The sequence below is a fragment of the Brachyistius frenatus genome, unplaced genomic scaffold (genome assembly GCF_029030835.1).
Source record: "Brachyistius frenatus isolate BFR_SWC_R1_liver_20210118 unplaced genomic scaffold, ASM2903083v1 Contig_80, whole genome shotgun sequence".
Lineage (NCBI taxonomy): Eukaryota > Metazoa > Chordata > Actinopteri > Embiotocidae > Brachyistius > Brachyistius frenatus.
In genome coordinates, this window is record NW_027210679.1 from 1,836,387 (window position 1) to 1,858,356 (window position 21,970).

At 48.3% G+C, this 21,970-nt stretch overlaps 3 protein-coding genes across 6 annotated transcripts; 1 reads left to right on the forward strand and 2 right to left on the reverse strand.

The window, feature by feature from the left end:
• Nucleotides 1-303: 303 nt before the first annotated feature.
• Nucleotides 304-8,634, reverse strand: srrm2 (serine/arginine repetitive matrix 2). 4 transcript variants are annotated; one of them, XM_069708981.1, is made up of 14 exons: nucleotides 8,544-8,634; nucleotides 7,038-7,289; nucleotides 6,784-6,879; nucleotides 5,341-5,526; nucleotides 5,151-5,234; nucleotides 4,991-5,056; nucleotides 4,875-4,904; nucleotides 4,657-4,767; nucleotides 4,193-4,337; nucleotides 2,189-4,101; nucleotides 1,368-2,102; nucleotides 1,192-1,266; nucleotides 928-1,035; nucleotides 304-728 (listed from the first exon to the last, which is right to left on the reverse strand). In XM_069708981.1, exons 2-14 carry the CDS (start codon nucleotides 7,283-7,285, stop codon nucleotides 665-667), a joined length of 3,861 nt encoding a protein of 1,286 aa, XP_069565082.1. In that variant the 5' UTR covers nucleotides 7,286-7,289; nucleotides 8,544-8,634; the 3' UTR covers nucleotides 304-664. The 4 variants fall into 4 exon arrangements, with proteins under 4 accessions (XP_069565082.1, XP_069565083.1, XP_069565084.1 ...); XM_069708982.1 differs by lacking the exon at nucleotides 8,544-8,634 and adding an exon at nucleotides 8,361-8,454 and having other exon boundaries at nucleotides 4,193-4,334; XM_069708983.1 differs by lacking the exon at nucleotides 8,544-8,634 and adding an exon at nucleotides 8,361-8,454 and having other exon boundaries at nucleotides 2,189-4,098.
• A 641-nt stretch (nucleotides 8,635-9,275) lies between these two features.
• On the forward strand, nucleotides 9,276-14,871 carry arl6ip1 (ARL6 interacting reticulophagy regulator 1). The gene is made up of 6 exons (XM_069709021.1): nucleotides 9,276-9,430; nucleotides 10,284-10,417; nucleotides 11,416-11,535; nucleotides 12,788-12,905; nucleotides 13,098-13,182; nucleotides 13,935-14,871. The coding sequence occupies exons 1-6, from the start codon at nucleotides 9,395-9,397 to the stop codon at nucleotides 14,051-14,053; spliced, it is 612 nt and encodes a 203-aa protein (XP_069565122.1). The 5' UTR covers nucleotides 9,276-9,394; the 3' UTR covers nucleotides 14,054-14,871.
• On the reverse strand, nucleotides 14,239-20,179 carry amdhd2 (amidohydrolase domain containing 2). The gene is made up of 11 exons (XM_069709020.1): nucleotides 20,005-20,179; nucleotides 19,226-19,362; nucleotides 18,799-18,938; nucleotides 18,641-18,695; nucleotides 17,814-18,026; nucleotides 17,478-17,566; nucleotides 17,094-17,238; nucleotides 16,369-16,476; nucleotides 16,134-16,202; nucleotides 15,453-15,554; nucleotides 14,239-15,280 (listed from the first exon to the last, which is right to left on the reverse strand). The coding sequence occupies exons 1-11, from the start codon at nucleotides 20,085-20,087 to the stop codon at nucleotides 15,201-15,203; spliced, it is 1,221 nt and encodes a 406-aa protein (XP_069565121.1). The 5' UTR covers nucleotides 20,088-20,179; the 3' UTR covers nucleotides 14,239-15,200.
• Between the last annotated feature and the right edge of the window lie 1,791 nt (nucleotides 20,180-21,970).

The following is a 21,970-nucleotide window of genomic DNA, read 5'->3' on the forward strand; positions in this document are numbered from 1 at the left end:
TCATTGGAAGTGTTGCTTCACCCAAATTAGTCAAAGATCCTCTGACGTGTTTTGTTCTTTTATTGTAGTGATTTTTATACATTTTACTGTGAACCTGAAGTGATGTGGAAGTTTTCTGATTTAACTTCTTCCTACAAAAAAAATCTATAAAAACAGCAAATTTCCCAAAAAGCTTTGGTTTTGAATTGAATTAGTTTGGTTTGTAATGACAAAGTCAGATATTCTCACTGGCTTCATCATCAGAGATGCTTTTATTTTGCCATCCCACAACAGAGCAATGAAACGGGAAAAACTCCACACAAATAAAATGTACAATTGCCTTTATTATTATTATTATTACTATTAATCATTTTCAACAAAGAAATGAACCACGTTTGAGTTTCCGCTCACATTAAATGGAAATGCCGAATCCGTTACGAGATAATAACCAAAATACAGACAGCTGGTATCTACATGGAAACGGATGGGACAGAGGGACAGAGGGGCAGAGGGACAGAGGGACATGTCACCGGACTCCTCAGCTCAAACAGAAATGTACAGCAGCCTGGCGGCGTCGCCTCGACGGTCACGCGGTCTGACCGCCACCTCCGGAGTCCGTGCTGTTCAAAACACCACAGAAGAAGAAGAGGAAGAGGATGAAGAAGAAGTGAGGGCGTCTGTGAGGTCACTTCCTCCTCCTGCTGCTGCCGCCGCCGGACGAGCGGCTCGGCGACGGTCTGCTGCCGCTCCTGTCGGGACGGAGGAGAAACAAGAGCGTCGTTTCAGAGATGACGTCATCGTTTCACGGTTAAATGCACAAAAAACTTTAGTATGTTTTTTACAAACCCGATAAACCAGCTAAACACCATAAATATCAGATATTTGAGCCCGTTTGATTTCTTAAAAGTTGCTACGGGATGTTTGTAAAGTGGTTGAGGAGCTACAGACCTGCGGCCGGGCGAGGAGGGTGCTGCCCTCATGTGTCTGGGAGGAGAATAACTGAGAGAGCGAGAGTCTCTCAGCGAATCAGCCGGCACCCGGCGAGGGATGACGGGACTGAAGGAGGAAACACAACGACGGGGCATTAAGTCACATTAATTAATAATAATAATAATAATGTTATAATATAACAACGTTAACTATGATGTTATAATATAATATAACAATGTTCTATCGGAAATACCAGCTGCTGTGTTTTCTTTTTCTTCTTACCTCTTTTTCTTTGTTTCCTTTTCGTTGTCAGATGAGGAAGATGAAGATGAAGAGCTCTGGGGTTTCACGGTCTTCCTGTAGAAACAGTAACAGAAATCAGAAATAATCAATCAATCATTATCGTGATCAATAGTCTGATCCTCCCCTCCCCCACCATCCCCCCGTCCGCCGCTCACCCTTTCCCCGCCTCCCCTTCAGAGTCCGAGCTGTCCGAGGAGGAGGATGAAGATGAGGAGGAGGAGGATGAGGAGGAGGATGAAGAGGAGGTGGAGCTGCTGCTCCCGCTGGCCTTCTTCGTCGCCTCCTTCCCGTTCACGGCGCTCTCGTTTCTGATTGGTTGTTCGGGCGGCTGCGTCGCCACCGGCGACGGCTGCTTTCTGCTCGGACCTCGTGAAGACTGTCTGGCGTCTGGTTGGCCGCCGGCCGGAGACCTCCTCCCGTCGGGGCGGCGTGAGTCTGACTGCGGGCCCCGCCCACCGGCAGGTGGAGCGTGGGAGGAGTCTCTGAAAGAGGAAGAGGCGGGAGCTTTCTGCTCCCGGTCCTGTCTCCTCCCATCCTCATCTCTGTCCCTCTCTGCAGGTGCTTTGGTGTCCTTCCTGTCTGGAGGCGGTGAAGGAGAGGATGAAGAGGAGGAGGAGGAGCCAGAGGAGGAAGAGGAGGAGGACCTGCGGGGTGGGCGGACATCTTTAGTGAGCAGCTGCTCCTTCTCTCTCTGCCGTTCCCTCTCTAGCTCCGCCTCCCTCTGCCGGGCCCGCTCTCGCTCCTTCTCCCGCTCTCGCTCCTTCTCCCTCTCCCTCTCCCGCTCCCTCTCCCGCTCTCGCTCCCTCTCCCGCTCCCTCTCCCGCTCTCTCTCCCTGGAGAGCGAGCGGCTGCTCCTCCTCCGTCGCTGTGGAGACGGAGACCGACGGGACCTGGAGGACGGAGACAAACACGACAGTGACTTTCAGATCCACTATTAAAACAGAGGTGTAAAGATGGCGTGGACACCTGGTCTTACCTGCTGGGGGGGGTCCGCCTCCTCAGACCTCTGGACGTGGAGTTGCTGCGCCTCCTCGGACTCCTTGACCTGCTCCTCCTGAAGACCCTGTCCCTGTCTCTTTGCCTGACCCTGTCCCGCTCTGTCCAGGGTGGAGGAGGGGACGTTCTTCTGGACCGGGGCGGGGGCTCCTGGTACTGTCTCGGAGGAGTGCGTCGGGGCGGGGATGAGGTCTTCTGGGGCGGAGAGCGGGACCTCCTGGTCAAGGGGCTTGACCTGGTGGTCCTCCTGGTTCCATCCCTGTCCCTGTCCCCGGCTCTGGGCTCCGTCCTCCCCTTTGTCTCGATGGGGGAGTAGCGCCCCCTGCTGGGAGGTGACGGACTGGGACTGTCCACTTGAGTGGGACTGTACCTCTCCTGTCCTTTGGTCCGGGACGGGTAGTCCTCTGGACCTCTGTGGGACGGCCTGTCCCCCTCGTGGGTGTCTCCTCCCCTCGGCCCCTCCCTCTGAGGTCTTCGGGGGGCGTCACCCTCAGAGGCGGACCCTTCCTTGCGTCCGTTGGTTAGATACCTCTGCACGGCGGCCCCAATGGCTGTCGGGGCGGTCTTCTTGGGACTGCCTCGTCCCCCTGCTGGTCCCGTCTTCTTCGCTTTGCCTTCGTCTTCAGAGGAGGAAGAGGAGGAAGAGGAGGAGGATGAAGACGAGGAGGAAGAGGAGGAGCTGTCGCTGTCGCTGCTGCCACCACTGCTGCTGCCGTCGCTGCTGCTGCTGCTCTCCCGTCTCTTCTCCGCCTGCTTCGTCTTGTCGTCCGTCTTCTTCTCCTTCGGAGGACTTCTCGTCTTCTCGACCGTCTCCGGTCTCTCCGTCCTGGACTTCTCGGCCGGTTTCGATCCGTCTCGCCTCGTTTCTGCTGACGATCGGACCGCCTCGTCTCTCCTCCTGCCACCCTCCTGCCCTCCCTCCCTCTGCTGGGTCAGAACGCGCTCCCTTTCATTCTCCTTCTCTCGTTGGCGTCCGTTGGTGACGGGGGACAAGTGTCCGTCCCTCCTCCTGTCAGTCCTCTGTTGGCGAGGAGATGCGTCTCTCTCCTGCCTTTTGGGGTCTTCCCTCCTGGCGTCCCTGCAGGGCGGGTCTCTGTCCGTCCTGCGCTCCTTCTCTCCGCTCCTCGTCTTCTCAGGGGGAGGTGACGGAGACGAGGAGTCGTGTCTCGTCTTTTTGTTCCTGTCCTTCTCCCGCTCTGCGTCTCTGCTCCGTCCTCTCCTCGTCTCCTGTTTAGGTGGCGGAGGAGGAGGAGGAGAAGGAGAAGAGGATGAGGAGGAGTCGTGTCTGGTCCTCTGAGGAACGCTCTCCTTTGCTTTGTCCCGCTTTTCTACGCTCCTTGACAGCCTCCTTTTCTCCACATCTGGTGTCTTTGAACTCCGCCTTTTCTCCATCATCTCTGGCGTCTTTGAACGCCTCCTTTTCTCTATCATCTCTGGTGACTTTGAACGCCTCCTTTTCTCCACCTCTGGTGACCTTGAACGCCTCCTTTTCTCCACCTCTGGTGACTTTGAACGCCTCCTTTTCTCCACCTCTATGCTTCTTGAACGCCTCCTTTTCTCCAGCACCTCTACGCTCCTTGAACGCCTCCTCTTCTCCATCTCTGGTGTCCTTGAACGCCTCCTTTTCTCCACCTCTGGTGTCTTTGAACGCCTCCTCTTCTCCACCTCTACGCTCCTTGAACGCCTCCTCCTCTCCCCCTCTCTGCTCCTGGAGCGCCTCCCTCTTTCGACCTCCTTCTGTTTGCTCCTGGAGCGCCGTCCTCTCTCCCTCTCCGTGGTCTTGGCTGTCTGTTGCGGGGGAGACGGGGAGGAGGAGTCGTGCCTCTTCCTGCTGGAGGAGGTCTTCTCCGTCTCAACGGGTCTCTCCTTCTCTCTCTGATGATTGGGCCTCTTCTGGACAACAGGGGAGACATGCGTTTTATTTTAACGTAGAAATAATCAAACACAAAAACTCCGTCTCCGGTTTAAGTTTCCTCGGTCTTACCCCGTCTCCTCCTCCTTGACGTGGTGGACTGGGCTCCTCCAAGCCCCGCCTCCTCCTGTCCGGAGATCTCCCCTTCCTCCCGTCATCGACGTTTCTCGCAGTTTGGTCCTGTTTACGTGATCTCAGCGGGGGAGGAGACGGGCTGCTGACGTCACACGGAAACAGGAAGTTAATAAGGATTCAGACGAACAGTCGAGATCAACCCTAAAATAAATGTTATTAACGTTGTATAAACCCTCACGTACACATTATTAATATCATATAAACCCTCACGTACACATTATTAAGATCGTATAAATTGTTATTTGAAGATACTAAATGAGGAATTCAAAATAAATGAACCTGTTTAATTTTATTTTGGAAAGCTGCTAAATTAAACCCTACCGGAAGATTCAACCTCAGTTATTCTGAACTAGTTGTAAAAATACAAATCTCTCTCTGTGATGTCATCTCTGACATCATACCTGTGGGCGGAGCCGGAGGAGACGCTGATGTGCCGCACCGTCTTCGTCTTCGGAGGACTTTCGCTCTGTTTCCGTTTCTTCTTCGACGTCTTCTGTTTCTCGTCCGAGGAACTTGGAAGCGAGCGAGAGACAGGAAGTTACTCATCATGAACTCACCGACTCAACACGTCTCTTCCTATTTTAACATAACGGATGTCATCAGAGTGAAAAACACCAACCTGTCGCTGTCGTCTTCCTCTGACACCTCACTGAAAGACACATAATCAAGTTATCAATCACCGTCGATGTAAAAAAAAAACTAAATGTAAAAAGACGAATCTGCCAGTGGGAGTACCGTTTCTTCTTCTTCTTCTTGGACTTCTTCTTCTCTCTGCGGGGGGACGGCGACGGACTCGCCGAGCTGCTCGGGGAGGAAACACAGGAAACCAGTCAGAGCTCGTCTCACCTGTCCGTCTCCCGCCGAGCTCGTCCTCTCTCCGAACTCGTCCTCTCACCTGTCTCTGTTCTTGTTTTTCTTTTTCTTCTTCCTGCTGCGCTTCTTCGTCGGAGAGTCCGACTCCTCCGAGTCTTCCACCAACCTGAGAGAAGACGGCGAGGAGCGTTTTAAGATCGACCGTCCGCCAGCGCGACTATTTAAAAGAAGCGTTCATTTGGAAATATGTTTCATCGCATCGTGGCGCTCACGTATATTTCTGCTGCTGCTGCCGCTCCCTCTCCAGGCGCTCCTGCTCCCGCTTCTCCTTCTCCTTCTCCTTGCGGTCGGCGTGGAACGACGATCCGTCCACGTAGTCGCTGGAGATGCCGAAGGCGGCGCGGAGACGGTCGTTCTTCTGCTGGTTGGCTGCAGCCAGAGCGTGAGTCTCCGTCGCCCTGAGAGGAAACAAAATGGTGGCCGGGTGAGGAGGAGGAGAGGCTCGGCGTCTTCACCTCGACATCCCGATTCGGGCCTTTGGTTTTCGTGCGGTTTGGCGGGGGAGAGCGTAACCGAGGGCGTTTTCTGTTGTTACAATTACCAGACGTCACCTGAACCCCTCACATGCTCACGGTACATGATAACGGAAAAGGGAAGCTTCCCGTTTCTCCAGGGTCAAAGGTATTTACCACAACATTTGTCAATTTGTATTAAACATATTTATTCTGTATGTTAATGCACAAAATAATAAACCAAAAAACAACTCTATTTCAGATAAAAAAATTATTCTATTTCCACATTGCACGACTGAACAGGAGAGAGAGAAGAAATCTCTTATTTTGAAAGCCATGTTCATATTCACATAAAAAAAAAAAAAACAATAGAGATAGACGGTCTGTCCAGTTACAGCTTCTCAACAAGTAGAACTTATAAATGAGATAAAAAGATCCACAACACTTCACAAGGACAGAAACAAAAAAAACAATTGTTCTTTCTGCTGCTGAAGTCGAGCCTGCGTACGGCCGAAAGCGTTCAAATGAAAACATGATCCTGTGGATGCAGCTCGGGTGTCGAAAACTTAACACCGAATGACAAACACGGACAAAACGTAGAAGCGGTTTGGGTCTGTGCCGTTCATTGGAAGAAGCTGATCAGGTCAGTCAAGACAGGAAGAAGCAGCAACAACATGTGCAGCTGCATCAACAACAACAAACCACAGCAGGAGTCATGCCGAGTGTTTGAGTCGACGACCAGAAGCCAGAATATAAAGTTTAAAAGGAGAAATGAGTTCAAACTGATGTGAGCACTTTATATCACCAACACGCCGTCACCCTGACGTGCTCCCGTTAGTCTGTCGACACGTAACGTACGCGTGTTTAAATTAAAGAGTTTATTTTGAAGGTTATTGTATCAATAAAGGAAGTTATTGTCACCATAAAAAAAAAAAAAATTAAAAACTGTTTCCGTTGCTGCGACCTCCTCTAATTGTTTAGAGGATAATTTGGAACGACAACATTTGATTTAAGTGTAAATATTTTTCTCAAACTTTCGGAATTCGAAAAAACTTTTACAGGATCAATAATGCGAGGAAAACAGTCTGATCACATCCTGGTGTTTTCTGTAACGGGAGCAGGATGTGTTTCAGACACCAACAGAGCCGAAGCTCTGTTCATCACACAGAAACAGAACGCGTCTTTTCATCGTATCGTACTCACGTCGGCCTCTCGGCGGCGGCGGGAGGCGGCTCCTCCTTCTCCTGCAGCATCATGCGGAAACTGTTCACCTTCTCCTCGATCTCCTCCGCCGAGTACCTGAGAGTCAGAGCGAAGACGAGGGTTTAATAACGAGCTGCGCCGCCGCTCCTCTTTTCCTCGAATGAGAAACGAATGTCAAAAACGTCTGCGTTTTATTTTGAAAAATGAACATGAAACGCGGCCTCAGTTTCCTGTTCAACGACACTCATGCTCACCCCTGCTCCTCCATCATGTCCTGCAGCTCGGCACACTTCACCTCCAGCTGCCTCTTGCGCTGGTGCTCCAGGATGTCGGCGTTGGGCTGCCGGTTCAGCTGGCTCTCCAGCCGCTCGCGGTCCTTCTCATCGCGCTCGCCGCCGCGCTCGTCCCGCGGCCGCTTCACCCGCAGGCTCGACAGGTTCCTCTGCACGTAGCCGTTGGTGCCGCTGCCCCGCGGAGTCGTCAGGCCGATCCCATTGTACATGGCTCTGCAACGGACAACACGGGAGGTTGAAATACCGAGGACATGAACGCAACCCCGAAATACAGAGAAGAAAGAAAGAAGAAAACAAAAAAACAAAGCACCCAAGACCAAAACACAAGTTCACATGTTCAAGTGTTCCTCCGCACACAAATAAATAAACACGGAGTGTATTCGATGTTTGACACGTGACAACTGATTTCTGGTTCTGCTGCCCGAAGGAGGAACGTTTCTCTGAGCTCACTTGAACCTGGAGGGTAAAGTCTGTTGCTGCAGGGAAGATTTCCTACATCACAACTAGTCAAGGAGGTATGGGAGATACTAAATGCAGGAGATACACTTTTATTATAAAACATAATTTCGTAATCATAGATTTATACATTTCCAAACACGTCCAGAGATCTTTTAAGTGTTAGAATAGAAACCCCCCCCCCCTCCCACGTCTCACTTTTGCCATTTTACGCCACTGAGCCTCTTGGGGGACTTCCCATCATAAAATGGCAGACATAAACAAACTGACTGGGAGATTAGAGCCCTTTGGCTGCGAGTGAAACTGTCCGAGATCACCTGATAATCCTGAATCATAAACAGTAAATTAGTGAACAATCGACCGTCAATATTTCAGGCGGCATTTTGTGAACATAGGTCCGTTTGAAGTGAGGCGCCCCCCCCCCTCCCCTCCCCCAACCCCGGGGGGTCTCCGGCAGCTACAGAGAGCCTGGATCCGAGAGTCCAACCACATCTGAACCTCTTTTTTTTTTTCCCCTCCATGTGTTTCTAGGATTTATCCAACATAACTGATAACGTCGCACATTTAACACGTGCGCGCGAGCGGGCCTGTTGCTCCACCTGAACGAGGACAACAGATTCACGACGACCTAAAACGCTCCGATCGAAGAGGCTCGAGGCAAACAATTTGGGTTTCGTAACGCGTTTAAAGAAGCCGCAGTTATGACGTTTGGTTTCGTTACGAGCGTCCGGGGGGGGGTTCAACGCCAGAAGCTCCCGAAGGCCCGCCGCACGTCTGCGCAGCGAACAATTCATAGGAAGCTAGCTGGCTAACGTCTTTGCTACGTACCAGCTTCTTCTCCGGGAGCGAAGAGCTTAACCGTGTCAAGGAGGGAGGAAGGAGGAGGGGAGGGGGGTTGGCGGTTAAAAAAAAAAGTCCCGCAGAATCTCACGCTGAAACTGAACAAATAATAACCACGTTTTGTTTTTTTTTTGTTTGTTTTTTTAAAACGCCAAAGAATAAAGAACTTGCCGCTGCTAGCGCCGTTAGCTACCCGCTTAGCTGGTCTCAACACCACAAGCGGAACAGGGGAATGAAAACCACGTGACGTCACACGCACGTTCCCGTACGTTCACAACTACGGATGCGTTCGCGTGCTGAAGGAAACGTGGGACGTTTCTCATTTCGTGATTAAAAAAAAAAAAAAAAAAATGACGTATTAAGGTTTGAGTAAATGTTATTTTATTCAAATACATTTTGGTCTGTAAGAAAATATTGACACAAATATAAACTTTGCTAAGTGCCAAATATTATCTTGAACTTTTTTTTACGTACCAGAAATGTAAAGATATTTTTTTGAGGATCTTGTTGACAGGACAAAAACAAGACGTGGTGTTACAAAAACAAAATATCTCAAATAAAACTGGACCAATATGTAGAGGCAGGAGAGGATTTTTTTTGTTGTTTTTTTTTTGCTGGAAAAGCTGATGTGTTTTTATTCTTCGCTGAGAACAACAAAAGGTGACTTTTAATTTCCTTAAAATGTTTGAAAAAGTAAACGAGATCTGGCTAACCAAAAAACAGTTATGAAAAAAATATTTATATTTAATTACATTTATGTGATTTCTGTCCAGAATAGAAACGTGTTTTCGTGCAGAATAATAAAAAAAAATAATAATAATAAAAAAAGAAAGGCGTGACTACATTTCCCAGAATGCCACTCGGCTGGTTTTGACGCAATTTTGGACATAAAAACATCCTGCATCGGTTCGACCGTTAGTGACGCCAAAGTCAGCGCGAGGAGGCAGCTTTCGCTCTGCGGGTCGTTTCTCTGAAAACGCAACGAACCACCACCAGAAACTGAACCGAGCGGTTCCGTAACGATGGCTGAAGGCGACAATAAAAGCGCGAACCTGCTCGTGAGTACTAAATGTGTTTTGTTCCCCACCGCAGGAGCGGATTTGAAGGTCCGACGTGGGTGTGTTCGCTCCGGGGACGTTAGCCGCGAAGCCGCTGCACATAACGGCGCTTCACGCGCAGCCGAGGCTCTTTTTTTTTTTTTTTTTTTTGTGTAGGTCTGTTTACGGTCATCGGGGAGCTTTTGCACCGACAAGAACCGACAAACCGTAACCGCGATTTGTCTCTAATCGCTACACCGACCGGAAGTGCTCCTTTTTTGGGCTGTGACCGCAGCTAACGACAGCTAGCCGGCGAGCTAAGCCAGTTAGCGGAGACGTTCCTCTTTGTGACAGCCGCACGCGCGAGCACGAACCGTCTCAGGGGTTGTTGTTTTTTTAAATTTAAGATGGAAATTAAGTCGTGACGTGTTTACTGGTCGTTTTTATTTTTTTTATTTTTAATGTGTTTGTGAAAATGAGACCATCTCCTCTCTCTCTGACATGGTTACTGCACCGTCATATGCCGTTATCGGTGGTTCGCGCCCCACCGCGGGCTCACACGTTGATTAAACCAAAGAATAGTTACGACGAGTTTTACGCAACCTGAAGAATCCTGATCGGTTTGAAATCCAGCAGAATATAATTATACATCTTTCTAAATGTGCCTAAAGCTCCTTTTTTTTTTTTTTTTTTTTTTTTTTTAAAAGGTTTACAAATTGGAAACGTGTGCTGATTATTGTGCAGATTATCTTGGAACAATGTAGAAACTTCATATCGTAATCTCTGAACACCCATTCCTTTCGTTCCCTCCCGGATTATCCTGATATTGTGGACTTTAATTTTGTTGTTGTTGTTGTTTGTTTTTTGTGACCAGGCTCATGAAACGGCCCAGCTGGAGGAGCAGCTGCAGGGCTGGGGGGAGGTGATCCTGGCTGGGGACCGCATCCTGCGCTGGGAGAAGCCCTGGTTCCCCGGCGCTGTGATGGGTGCCATTACCTTGCTCTTCCTGTGAGTCTCTTTCACTTGCATAAGGCCAGGCACATAGCTGGCATAGCGCACATTTCCTTCCTCTCGGTAATGAGGCATATCTGTTACAAGAGAGCAACTAGCAGCTTCACCGCGGGGGGGTTCCTGTGGGTCCTCCAGAAGCTTTAAAACTCTCTGATTAGATTATTTTATTAATCCAAAAACCTTTTGATGTCGTATTTTACATCTTTTGAGACGAGAAACCATATCTGCTCATTTAACTGCTTTATAAGTTTCCACATTTCTATTATTCTCTTTTAAGCACTTCAAACAGACTCCCGTTCAAAAGCTCTGACGCACTTTGCACCGTGAAACATTTCGGGTTTTATATTCTATATTCTGTATTTGAAATGTTGTTTAGCACGATTTAAACTCGTATAACGGTTGAGATTTCAACGTTGGTTTTTTTCCACTTGGAAATATTCTGTTTCACATCATGAGTATAATCTTGTGGAATTTGGGAGAGCTGGAGCAGATAACGAATAAATAAAAAAAATCCCCCTCCAAAATCTAAAAGATAAAACTTGTTGAAGCTCACTGGGGAACCTCTGAGCCCTATAGTGTCTGGAGAACCCTGTAGGTTTCATGTCAGTGCTGGAAGGAGTCCAGATGAGTGTTGTGATGGCTGTAAAACAATTTTTTTTTTTTTTAAAACGTCGCTGTTTCCTGAAGGGTCTGAAATCTCCAAGCTGAGGTATTAAAACGCTCTTTAAAGCATTCATTTAGACTCTTTTGAGTGTGACTCACACATCGTGTGTGAAGATTGCGGAGGTCATGTGAAGCTTTTCCTCCCCCGAGAGCCCCGGAGGAATGAGGCGGCGGATTATTCCAGATCACATTTTGCGAATAAATGAGCTCACGTTGTTGAATCCAGGCTCCTCGAGCCGTTTTCTGCTGTTGATGCATTCGTGTTGTTTTGTGTTCCCCGAGCGCTCTCAACGAAACGGGTTTTGTGACGATGCCGCGTGTTCCTCCTGCAGGCTCATCTACTACCTGGACCCGTCGGTGCTGACCGGGATCTCCTGCTCCGTCCTGCTGCTCTGCCTGGCCGACTACCTGGTGCCCACCCTCGCCCCCCGAGTGTTCGGCTCCAACAAGTGGTGAGAGAGCTTCGCGACGCGGCATGAAGCCTCCTGTCGGATACGAACGCGTTCGGCACAATGTTCTGCTCAGACTTCACCCTGAACTCCTCCTACGCGATTCTGAAATGTAAAAATCGCGGCAGCCGTTTCCAGAAATGACGTCAGGTCTCCAGACGTGAGCAGGAAAAACTGGATTAAGTCTTTTTGAGTTTGCAGGATTTAAAGCAGGCAGTTGAGATTCAAAGGTGTGTTTGGAAGAAAAGAAAAAAGCTGCTACTGAGAGGTTTTACTTTTCTCTGGAGGCCAACGTTCTGCCAGAGAACATTTCAGGGTCGAAGGAGAGACGTCTCTTTTTTTTTTTTTTTTTTTTTTTTATTGACTCGACGTTGTCACCTGAAATCACCTGCAGGCTGCTCAGACCCGTGACTCACTGACTCGGCAGTGAGATGCAGGGTGAGAACTGAGAACCAGACACCGGGTCCGGGTAGAGTGACCGCCTGCAGCTGGCTCCGTCTGTCCGACAAGCCGCATGCAGACCTGCATGAGCAGAGGGAAGCCTGCAGAGACCTGCAGCAGCGCTGCATGTTCAGCTGCTGCAGCACAGGTTTCTTTTTCTTTTCTTTTTTTTCCTTTTTCTTTTTTTTATAAATGAAGGAGCTGGTAGGAACTCGTGCTCCGAGTTGGAACAGCCTGTTTTTTTTTTAATATATTTTTAGTTGCAGCCCGGGGCAGAGAGGAGTCTGACAGACTCTTTGAGATGGTATCAGAGTCTGTCTCTCGCCGGTTAAATGCAGCTCTCACCGTTTGGCTCCCCGACAGCAGGGACTGAAATAAGAACGATGTCTAAGCAGAACATGAAGGCCACGTTTCCCCAGCTGCCCGTCTGCCCTCTGGTCCCGGGGGTGTGGAGGGGGAGGGGCGGAGGGGTTCGGTTCGTCTCTTCGGACTCACGGTGGTTCGAGGACGCTGCAGGGAAACGTCCTCTAAACGTTCCGCTGGTCTGATCAGTAGACGTCTGGGAGACGTTTTAAACGAGTCGGACTCGAATAACTGCCGATTTTAATTTTTCTATCTACTCGCTGATCGTTCGGCTCTGATGGGGAGTCACGCTCTGAAACGTGGGCTATTTTTGGAGGGATGTAATGAAACAGGAAGTTTGAAACTGTTGTAAATGACAGTTGTTGTTTTTTTGTTCCTGTAAAGAGGACGATGTGACCGACAGCTTCCTGCTGATGATGATGATGATGACTTTTAATCTTCCTCCTCTCAGGACCACCGAGCAGCAGCAGCGTTTCCATGAGATCTGCGGGAACCTGGTGAAGACGCAGCGCCGCATCGTCGGCTGGTGGAAGCGGCTCTGCACCCTCAAAGAGGAGAAGCCCAAGATGGTGCGTTCAAGTGTTGCTCAATGAGAGTGTGGTACAAATGAGAGGCTTCTCCGCAGCCCACATAAAGAAATATCAGCTGATCCGGCTCCGCTGAGACCTGAAAGTGGGTCAGAGTCTGTGATCACCTCTCTCTCTCTCTCTCTCTCTCTCTCTCTCTCTGTGTGAGTAACGTGACCTCTCTGCTCTCTGCAGTACTTCGCCTCGGTGATCAGCAGCCTGTTGGCCGTGGCCTGGATCGGACAGCAGGTGCACAACCTCTTCCTCACCTACCTGATCGGTGAGTGCACCACCCGTTACCCTCCTCCTCCTGCAGCGGTCACGCACACTCATGATCATCATCATCATCATCATCATCATCATCATCAGCCTGGTTTCGTGTCGGTGCTTTAACATGAAACAGGCGGCTATCATGAAGCTCTTTTTAATATGATCAGATAAACACGAGCTCAGACCAAAGACACGAGATGGTTTAAAAGATTAATCGTTTTTTAAAATGTCTGCTGGAGCCTCCTCCTCCTCCTCCTCATCATCACCGCTCTTCCAGGAACTGTTGAGTCAGAGCTGGAGATCAGCAACTCCACTCTTGAGAAATCAGTCACTGTAACACTGGTGTCACATTCAGTATTGATGAGGAAGCAGCAGTGAAACCTGAACTGTTGCTGGAGGGCGGAGTCTCGGGAGAGAGAGAGGGGGACAGGAAGTCAGCAGGAAGTGAACCACCCTCAGAGGGTTTAGGAGAGTCAATTATTTGGTACAAGTATTGACGCCCCGCCCTCCAGTCAAAGCCGAGAGCTCTGATTGGTTGTTGGAGTTAAAAAAGGGATTAAGGCAGATTTGCAGCATCAGGGGTCGACGTACCGCCTCCGTGAAGGAATGAATTCATCCAACATGGACTTGAACTGTATTTGATGTCCCAGTTTGGTCCTTTTTGTACTGTTTTATTACACTCAGAATTTACTTCAGATTTAAAACGTTTTGTGATTTTTAAAATGTGGCTGCTGTGCTGACGCCTTCCTCTGCCGTCCTCAGTGAGCTTCCTGCTGCTGCTGCCCGGCCTCAACCAGCACGGCGTCATCAGCAAGTACGCCGGCATGGCCAAGAGGGAGATCAACAAGCTGCTGAAGCAGAAGGAGAAGAAGAACGAGTAGACAGTGGGTGGTGACGAAGAAGAGCGGGGTGGTGGGGTGGGAGCGGGGGGTCGGGGTGGGGTGGGGGGGTCTCTGTGAAGACGAAGAGCCACGACGGGAGGAGGGAGGTGGAGGAAGGTGGTCGGGGTTGAAGAGAGGCGATTCGGAGGAGGCTGCTGCTCTCTCGTCTCACGGAGAGACGCTCGTTTTCTTTTCTTTCTTTTTTTGTTCTCGCACATCGGATACATCTCACCGTCCCCGTCACCTGTCCCCGTCCCCCACCTCCTCCCACCGTGTGACACTTCAGCCTCACCACCACCGGGTTTATTTTGTTTTCACATTATCTGCACGCAGCCACTGAATGAAGGCGCGCACACACACACACACACACACACACACACACACACACACGTATACATACATATGTACACACACACACTGTACACACTTGTGTTACGTAGACTGGGTGTGCTTTGTTTCCAGGTGTCCGTAACGCTTTGAAGCCATTCCCTCTTAGACGAAGTGACTACTGAGCGGTTTGTGTAGCGACACGAGAGCAGCTCGCCGTCTCCTGCTGCTTCTGCTTTAGTTGTATTTAAGAGTAGAAAACTGGACGTGGGGGCGGAGCCGCTCGTAGAGCCCGCCGCATCGCTTCCACACCGCCCCCCTCCCGCACCGAATCCCCGCTGTGGGGAGTCTCTGTGTAAATAGGCCCCTCCCCCTTCTGTCCTTCCTTCTCTACGTATTTATGTGTTCTCTCCTCCTTTTCTGGTCTCTACACTCATCTCACCGTTTGTCTTTATCAGAGAGCTCTACGAATAAAGTTTGATTTAAATGGATGCTCGCAGGCCTCCGTGGAGTTTTATTTTGAAAGGGGGCGCCAAAGGGAAGTTTGTGAGGTCGGGAACGTTCTCGGTAAACTTTACGGCGAAATGTCCTTTTTTTAAACGTAAGATTTTACAACTGGACATTTTAATCAGGAATCCGTAACTAACGCTGTAAAAAAAAAACTTCTGTCGAGAAGAAGTTGGTTTGTCCAGTTTAATACCAAAACATCGTGCAATATGTAGTCAAAATAAACAAAAGGATCTTAATAAAACCCGTGAATGCATAACACTCGTATTTTGTCGAAAGGCACAGAGGGTCCGTCTGCAGGCTGCTTCTTCTTCTATGGTCCTTTCTTCCAAACCTTCTCTCCAGAAATGAAGGTGGCTTTAACGTTGAGGCCGTCATCGAGCAGAACGAGGTCTGGAAAAGAGGAGTCGTGTCAAACACGCACTCAAGAGAGCCAAGAATTAAAAGGAGCAGTGTGTGGCATTTAGTGCCATCTAGTGGCGAGACCGGAGAACGCAACCAAGTGAACGCCGTTCTCTGAAGGACCAGTTCAGATTAAAGGTTCAGCTGTTCTGCTGGTTCTGACCTGCGTCTGAGCCGTAGTCCAGTTTTCCCTTCTTGTGGCTGATCCCGAGGAGCTGAGCCGGATGGAGCGAGGCGGCTTCCAGAGCCTCCTCGACGCTGCAGCCTGCAAACAAACAGAGCGGAGAAGATGGTGGAGACTCGGTGGAAGGAAGGCCCTCGTCAGCATCGGTGATCTGACGTCACTTCACACAGTATTTAAGTTTCTGTGTCAAGGGGCGACCATCAGTGACATCATCGTTCGGAGCAGGAAGTGACCATATTTGGACGAGCTGGGGGGGGGGGGGCAGCGGTGGATCTGACTGATCTGATTGGAAACCTTGACGATACTACGTCCCACCCACCGATAGCTGTAACTTGACTGCATCACAGGCCTGTCAATCAAACAGACACACCCCCCAAAACAGGTCTTTTTTTAATATTTTCTAATGAATGAGGGATTATTTTCAGATGGACCTCCAGAAAACTAATAAGAAGGAGCGACTTTAGCGAAAAACCGAGATAACTAATGGACACATTTTATTGACTTTGTATTTGATGAGAAGTTGAATGGGAGTCTATGGAGCCCGAAGGCTTTTAGGAGCCGACCTCTAGTGGCGCTCGGTGGTATCGCAGGTGAACTTCTTTCCTAAAACATTCAGCTGTCACGAAGGAGGACAACCAAAACCGACTCGCACAAACTGACCTGAAGCCTGTTTGAAGTGGCGCACGCACATGTCCATGGTGGCTATGCTGCCGCAGAGGGTCTTCGTGCCTGAAACACGGAGAGAAATTAGACATGAATTAAAAATCCATAAACTGACTCATCATTAAAATGTTCTTTTACACGTTGGGAATCACTGCAGAAGAAAAAAAAACCACGCTATTCCTGCGATTCGGCCGTCGCTGACAGATAGTGTGTTGTAAAGAAAAACGGAGACCTGCCACGTAGGCGTGGAGACCCTGGATCTCGATGACCTGCTGGCCCAGAGTGTGGCGCCCGGGAGGAAGACCCATCGCCGTGATCGCGTCCGTCACCACCACCAAACCTGAAAGTTCGAACAGTCCGAGTCTGATGTCGAGGCAGAAAGAAGGCAAGAGGACCTCTGAGGAGCTTTCCGTCATGCGACGATCTTTTAACGGTTCCCTGGTGGCTTTATGAGACCTGAAGGCCGCCGTAGATTTTCCTGCACTCCACAACTTCACCACTAGGTGTCACTAAATCACACAAACTGCTCCTTTAAAAAGCCTCGGTAAATTCCTACGACAGCTGCTCAGTAGCTTCTTTAAAGACGAGCTCACTGAGGTTTAAAGCGACAACCACGAAGGGAAGAAACTGCATCCGTTAGGGACTATTTTCAGCGGCGGATTGATCCACGTGCTGCGCTGTAGTAAAGTAAAGGAACCGCATCGGAACCGCAGCATGAATTATTAAGGGATTTTCTCAATTATAGCCATTTTAATTAACGTTTTAAAAAGTCACTTTTCCACTGAAGACTTCTTGATTTTACCACCACGACAACACCTGCTGATTTACGAGGGATTTATGTGATAATCTGAATCCCAGTTTGTCAATAATCTGCGAGTAAAACTTAAAATAATCTCCTCAATTTGTGGGACCGACCGAAAGGAGCTTTAATGAAGTGGAACAGAACGGCGAGCCGACCTGAAGGATGAGCTCTGTGAGCGATGCGCAGGGCAGCCGGGTTGGTGTGGATGCCGTCGGCGATCATGCCGTAGAAGACCGTCCTGCCGGCGGGGACCTGATCGCTGGTCAGCAGACCCACGATACCGGGGTCCCGGTGGTGGAACTGGACCAGAACCACGGCACAGACAGAACCAGAGTCAAACCTAATCCGTCACACCGCTGCTTATCATCGAGACAGTCCGGCAAACCGGGCTGGATATAAACAAGACGAGCTGGTGAACTTTTAGCAGCTAAGAGAGCCAAATGTTTCCCCTCTGGAGGCGGAGGAGACCAAACACGGGAGAAAAGAGAAAAAAGGTCGGAGTTGGCGATATTAGATGAAGAGCGGAGGAGAGGACTCACGGGCAGCATGGCGTTGAAGAGGTGAGTGATGAAGGAGGCTCCGTGCTGAACGGCCTCCTCAGCCTGCGACAGGTTGGCCACCGAGTGACCTGCAACAACACGCGACAAAAAAAACAAAAACAATTATTGAGAAAATTATTTGAAACCGAAGAACGCAAAGTGGATAAAAATGTTGGAAAACTACTCATAAATATTAATAATAATAACATGATGAGGGTCCAAGCAGCCGATCCACATTATGAAGTTTACGATTTATTATCTGGGATTTGAAAGTGTTTTCCAGCTGCTGTTCGACGACCGGTTCTCGTTTTCCCCGACGGGGTGAACGTCTCTCACCTAACGACACGGTGACGCCCCTCCCGCTCAGCTCCCTCACCACCGATTGGCTGCCGGCCAGCTCAGGAGCCAGGGTCACCACGGCGACGTTGTCCAGGCTGCCGTAGGCCTCCATCAGGTCGTCGATCCCTCCAGAGTGGAAGGTCCGAAGGTACTGCTCCGGGTGGGCTCCTTTCTTCTGGGCGCTGATGAACGGACCCTCCAGGTGGAAACCTGCAGAGACAAACAGGAAGTACGACTCTCTTCAGTGACAGAAGGTTTTGAAGGATCAGTCCGTGCATCTTCTGTTTGATCCGACGCTCGCTGTATATAAAAGTGTTCGTAGATTCCGGGTCTGAAAAATGATGTTTGTTAAGCTGCGCCACTAGAGGTCGGCTCCAAAAAGCCTCCGGCTCCATAGACTCCCATTCAACTTCTCTCATCAAATCCAAAGTCAATAAAATGTGTCCATCAGTTATCTCGGTGTTGTTCGCTAAAGTCGCTCCTTCTTATTAGTTTTCTGGAGGTCCATCTGAAAATAATCCCTCATTCATTAGAAAATAAACTTTAAAAAGGCCTTTTTTTTTTTTTTTTTTTTTTTTTTAGGGGGGAGGGGGAGTCTGATTGATTGACAGGGCTGTGGTGCAGTCAGGTTACAGCTATCGGTGGGCGGGACGTAGTATCGTCAAGGTTTCCAATCAGATCGGTCAGATCCACTGCTGGCTCCCCCCTAAACCTTCTCCATGTTTACAGTCTCCTATTGGTCAGCGTCATGGCAACGATGTGGAAGTCGTCACATGATTCAACTTTGTATTTTCATGCCCACCACCTCCAGACTAACATCTTACCAAGCACTCCGGCTCCGTGTGGTCCTCCATTGTGAACTTTGACCTGCGGCAAAACCTGAAAAAACACATTTGGATGGTGGTTTAGATTTTACATTAAACTGGAGGGAACGAGTGGGCGTGTCCAAACTGTTGATGAGTACTGGTTGAAGCAACGCCACCTTGTGGTAGACGGCCGGCGGGGAGGTGACCAGCGTTGGACAGAAGGACGTCACGCCGTGTTCCAGGATCTTTTTGGCCACAAAAGAAACTCCGGCGCCGATGTCGTCGGACGCCTGAGAGAAGTCGATGCCGTAACCGCCTGCAGGGAGCGACGATCAACAACACACAATATCAATAACAATAACAATAACAACACACGCTTTGTTTACAGGCAGTTTTCAAACCAAACCTACAAAACTTGGAAGGATCAACGTCATTTACATCATTTATTTAAGTCGACAGATTTCTGGGACGAAACAGACTGAGCGCGCAGTACAATTGCACTTCTTTGTGATTTTTGGTGTGTGTGTGTGTGTGTGTGTGTGTGTGTGTGTGTGTGTGTGTGTGTGTGTGTGTGTGTGTGTGTGTGTGTGTGTGTGTGTGTACCATTGATCTGGACGTCGATGAAGCCTGGGGCGATGATGCTGCCTTCACAGTCCACACACTCGTCAGCGTAGCCCTGCTCATCGAAGAACAGCTTCTCTGGGTCTAAAATCCTGCCCTCACGCACCCACAGGTCTTCTCTGCACACACACACACACACACACACACACACACACACACACACACACACACACACACACACACACACACGCACACACACACACACACACACACAGAAAATTCAACTGATTTTAATCCACAAACGAAACATTTTGGAGTTTTTCCGTATCTGAAATTGACCAGAAAACTACATCCTGTTTTGATAAACATGTAAGTTTTAGTGAATTTTGATGATTTCTTTTGTTAGAAGTTGAGTTTTACAGTAAAATCAAAGTGATCGATGGAAAGTCTGGATCAATGAAAAGATTCAACTGTTGATCTCGTGTGTTGTTTTACTGTGAAGTCGTGTTCCTGGAGGATTTTACTCTCTCCGTCTCCACAGATCTGATTCTCCTGAAATTATCTGGTCCTGCAGCAGCATGGGTTACCATGGTGATATACCTCCGTTACCATGGGGATAACCCACTTATCTGGTTTGCTGCTTCAGAATCTTCACCCAAATCTGGAATTATTATTATTTTTTTATGAATGTGATGTGTGTATGCATGTGTGCGTGTGCGTGTGTGTGTGTGTGTGTGTGTGTGTGTGTGTGTGCACGTGTGCGTGTGTGTGTGTGTGTGTGTGTGTGTGTGCACGTGTGTGTGTGTGTGTGTGTGTGGTACCTTTGCAGCCGGTGCTCTCTCAGTATCCTGCAGTTGATGAACTGAGTGATGGGAGCGTCGGATACTGATTTGTTGGAGGGCATGTTTGTTTTGTTTCTTTTGTTTCTTTTCCGGCTCCAGACGACTGAAAGACACAGCGGCACAAATCAAACGCTCCTCTGTGCGACAGGATCGATCACGTGTGTCAGCCCCGAATTTAGGTTTATTACTTTTCTCATTAATACTTGTTGCGAGGATCATTTCCACCAAACTTAAAAGAGAATTTGCCAGTTTCAAAGGCCTTGAAACGGTTTAATAATTAATCAGTCAGTCAAACAACAGATATTTTTTGGGCTCCAGCTTCAACAACTGTTAAAATTTTCTGCCTTTCTTTGTCCCCTATAACTGAATATCGTTGGGTTGGTTGGACAAAATGAAAACGACCACTTTTCAAAACAACAAACTGTAAAAATACTCAATTCTAAGTCCTGATTTTAAATACAAATTATGGGTCACTTTTAATGAACAAGAAAAGGCTCCAGAACACACCTGTGCTTTCCTTTCTTTCATTTCCCGCTGTCACTGCAAGTGAGTGTCCCAATGAATATAAATGATATGTGATCTTATCAGTGGAGGAGCAGCAGCTGACTTTGACCCCTGATCTTCTTCATGATCCCACCGTGTGTTTATTAAAGCTGTCGCAACAAGAAAACTGAGTGTTGATCGGAATCATCTTTGTCTGTGACCTGACTGTCTCTTGACAAACTCCCCGAATAACTTCTGGCTTTGGTTCTTCGAGAGAAAATACATTACGCCGAAGTCCATTCAGAAAACAGTCAATTTAAAGCGTCCTCAGCTGTGACGTCATTTACGTACCTCGAGAGAGAGAGGAAGTCGTAAAACCTCCAAGAACTGAGAGTCCTGCTGTCAGCTCGGCATCCACTCAATCCACAAATCAACACGTATTACAGTACAATTTTAACCTGTTCAACCGTCTCCAAGACGCTGTCCCGCTTTAAACCGAATTCGGCGGCTGTACATCCGTGTTGACTCCAAATGTCCAAAAAAGCGGTTTCACCGTTCGAACAAAAACGACAAAAAACTCGTATTTCACGGCGTGAATATTCGTGACTTCTCCCCACGGAGGAGGAGGGTTGAGCTGAGCTTGTAGGAGAGGAGCAGAGGAAGAGGATGAAGTCATGTGACCAAACGCAGGTCAGCTGATCAAAACAGCAGAAAAACAGCAAGTTTGCTGACACGTCAAGAAACTGTTCACACAGTCAAACCTGCAGAAATAACATCATGGTTTCAGTTTGAATTCATGCGCAAACATTTTTAGATCTCAGCTGTTTCAACGCAAAAGGTAATCTGTGTTTTTTTTAAATATGTTTTTGTGCTGCTTTGAAGAAAACATGTAAAGTTTAAACATAATTTTGTGTTTGTTCCCTGTAAAGGAATATTTGAACCCAGTGAAGATGAATCCTCTGATGTTGAAGCTACTTTAAATAAATGTGGACTTCTAAATTACTAAATGTAATATTGCCTAAAAATACATATAATAAAATGTATTATTTACTAAATGTATACTAAAATAATAGAATAGTATAGCCTACGTATTACTTACTAATAATTCCCTATTTACAAAAATTTTTATATTTAGTGTTATTTACTACTAATAAAGTAAAATGTTTTTTTAAATAATAATACATATAATAGTTTGTATTACTTACCAATAATGTGTTATTTACTAATTATAAAATGTAAATGTATTATTTATTGATATTATTTACCATAGATATAGTCCCTCCGTCTCTCCTCAGGGTCCTAATGCCTACCCCGTTCTGTAAGTAGGGGTACTTCCAAATCTGGCCACTAGAGGGGGCCGAAACACAACATTTTCTGTTTCCCCACAAACCCAAACTTCACTGGACGTCCTTCATTGATCTTCCAGAGTCTTGGATGCCACGCACAGCGTACTGAAACTTTA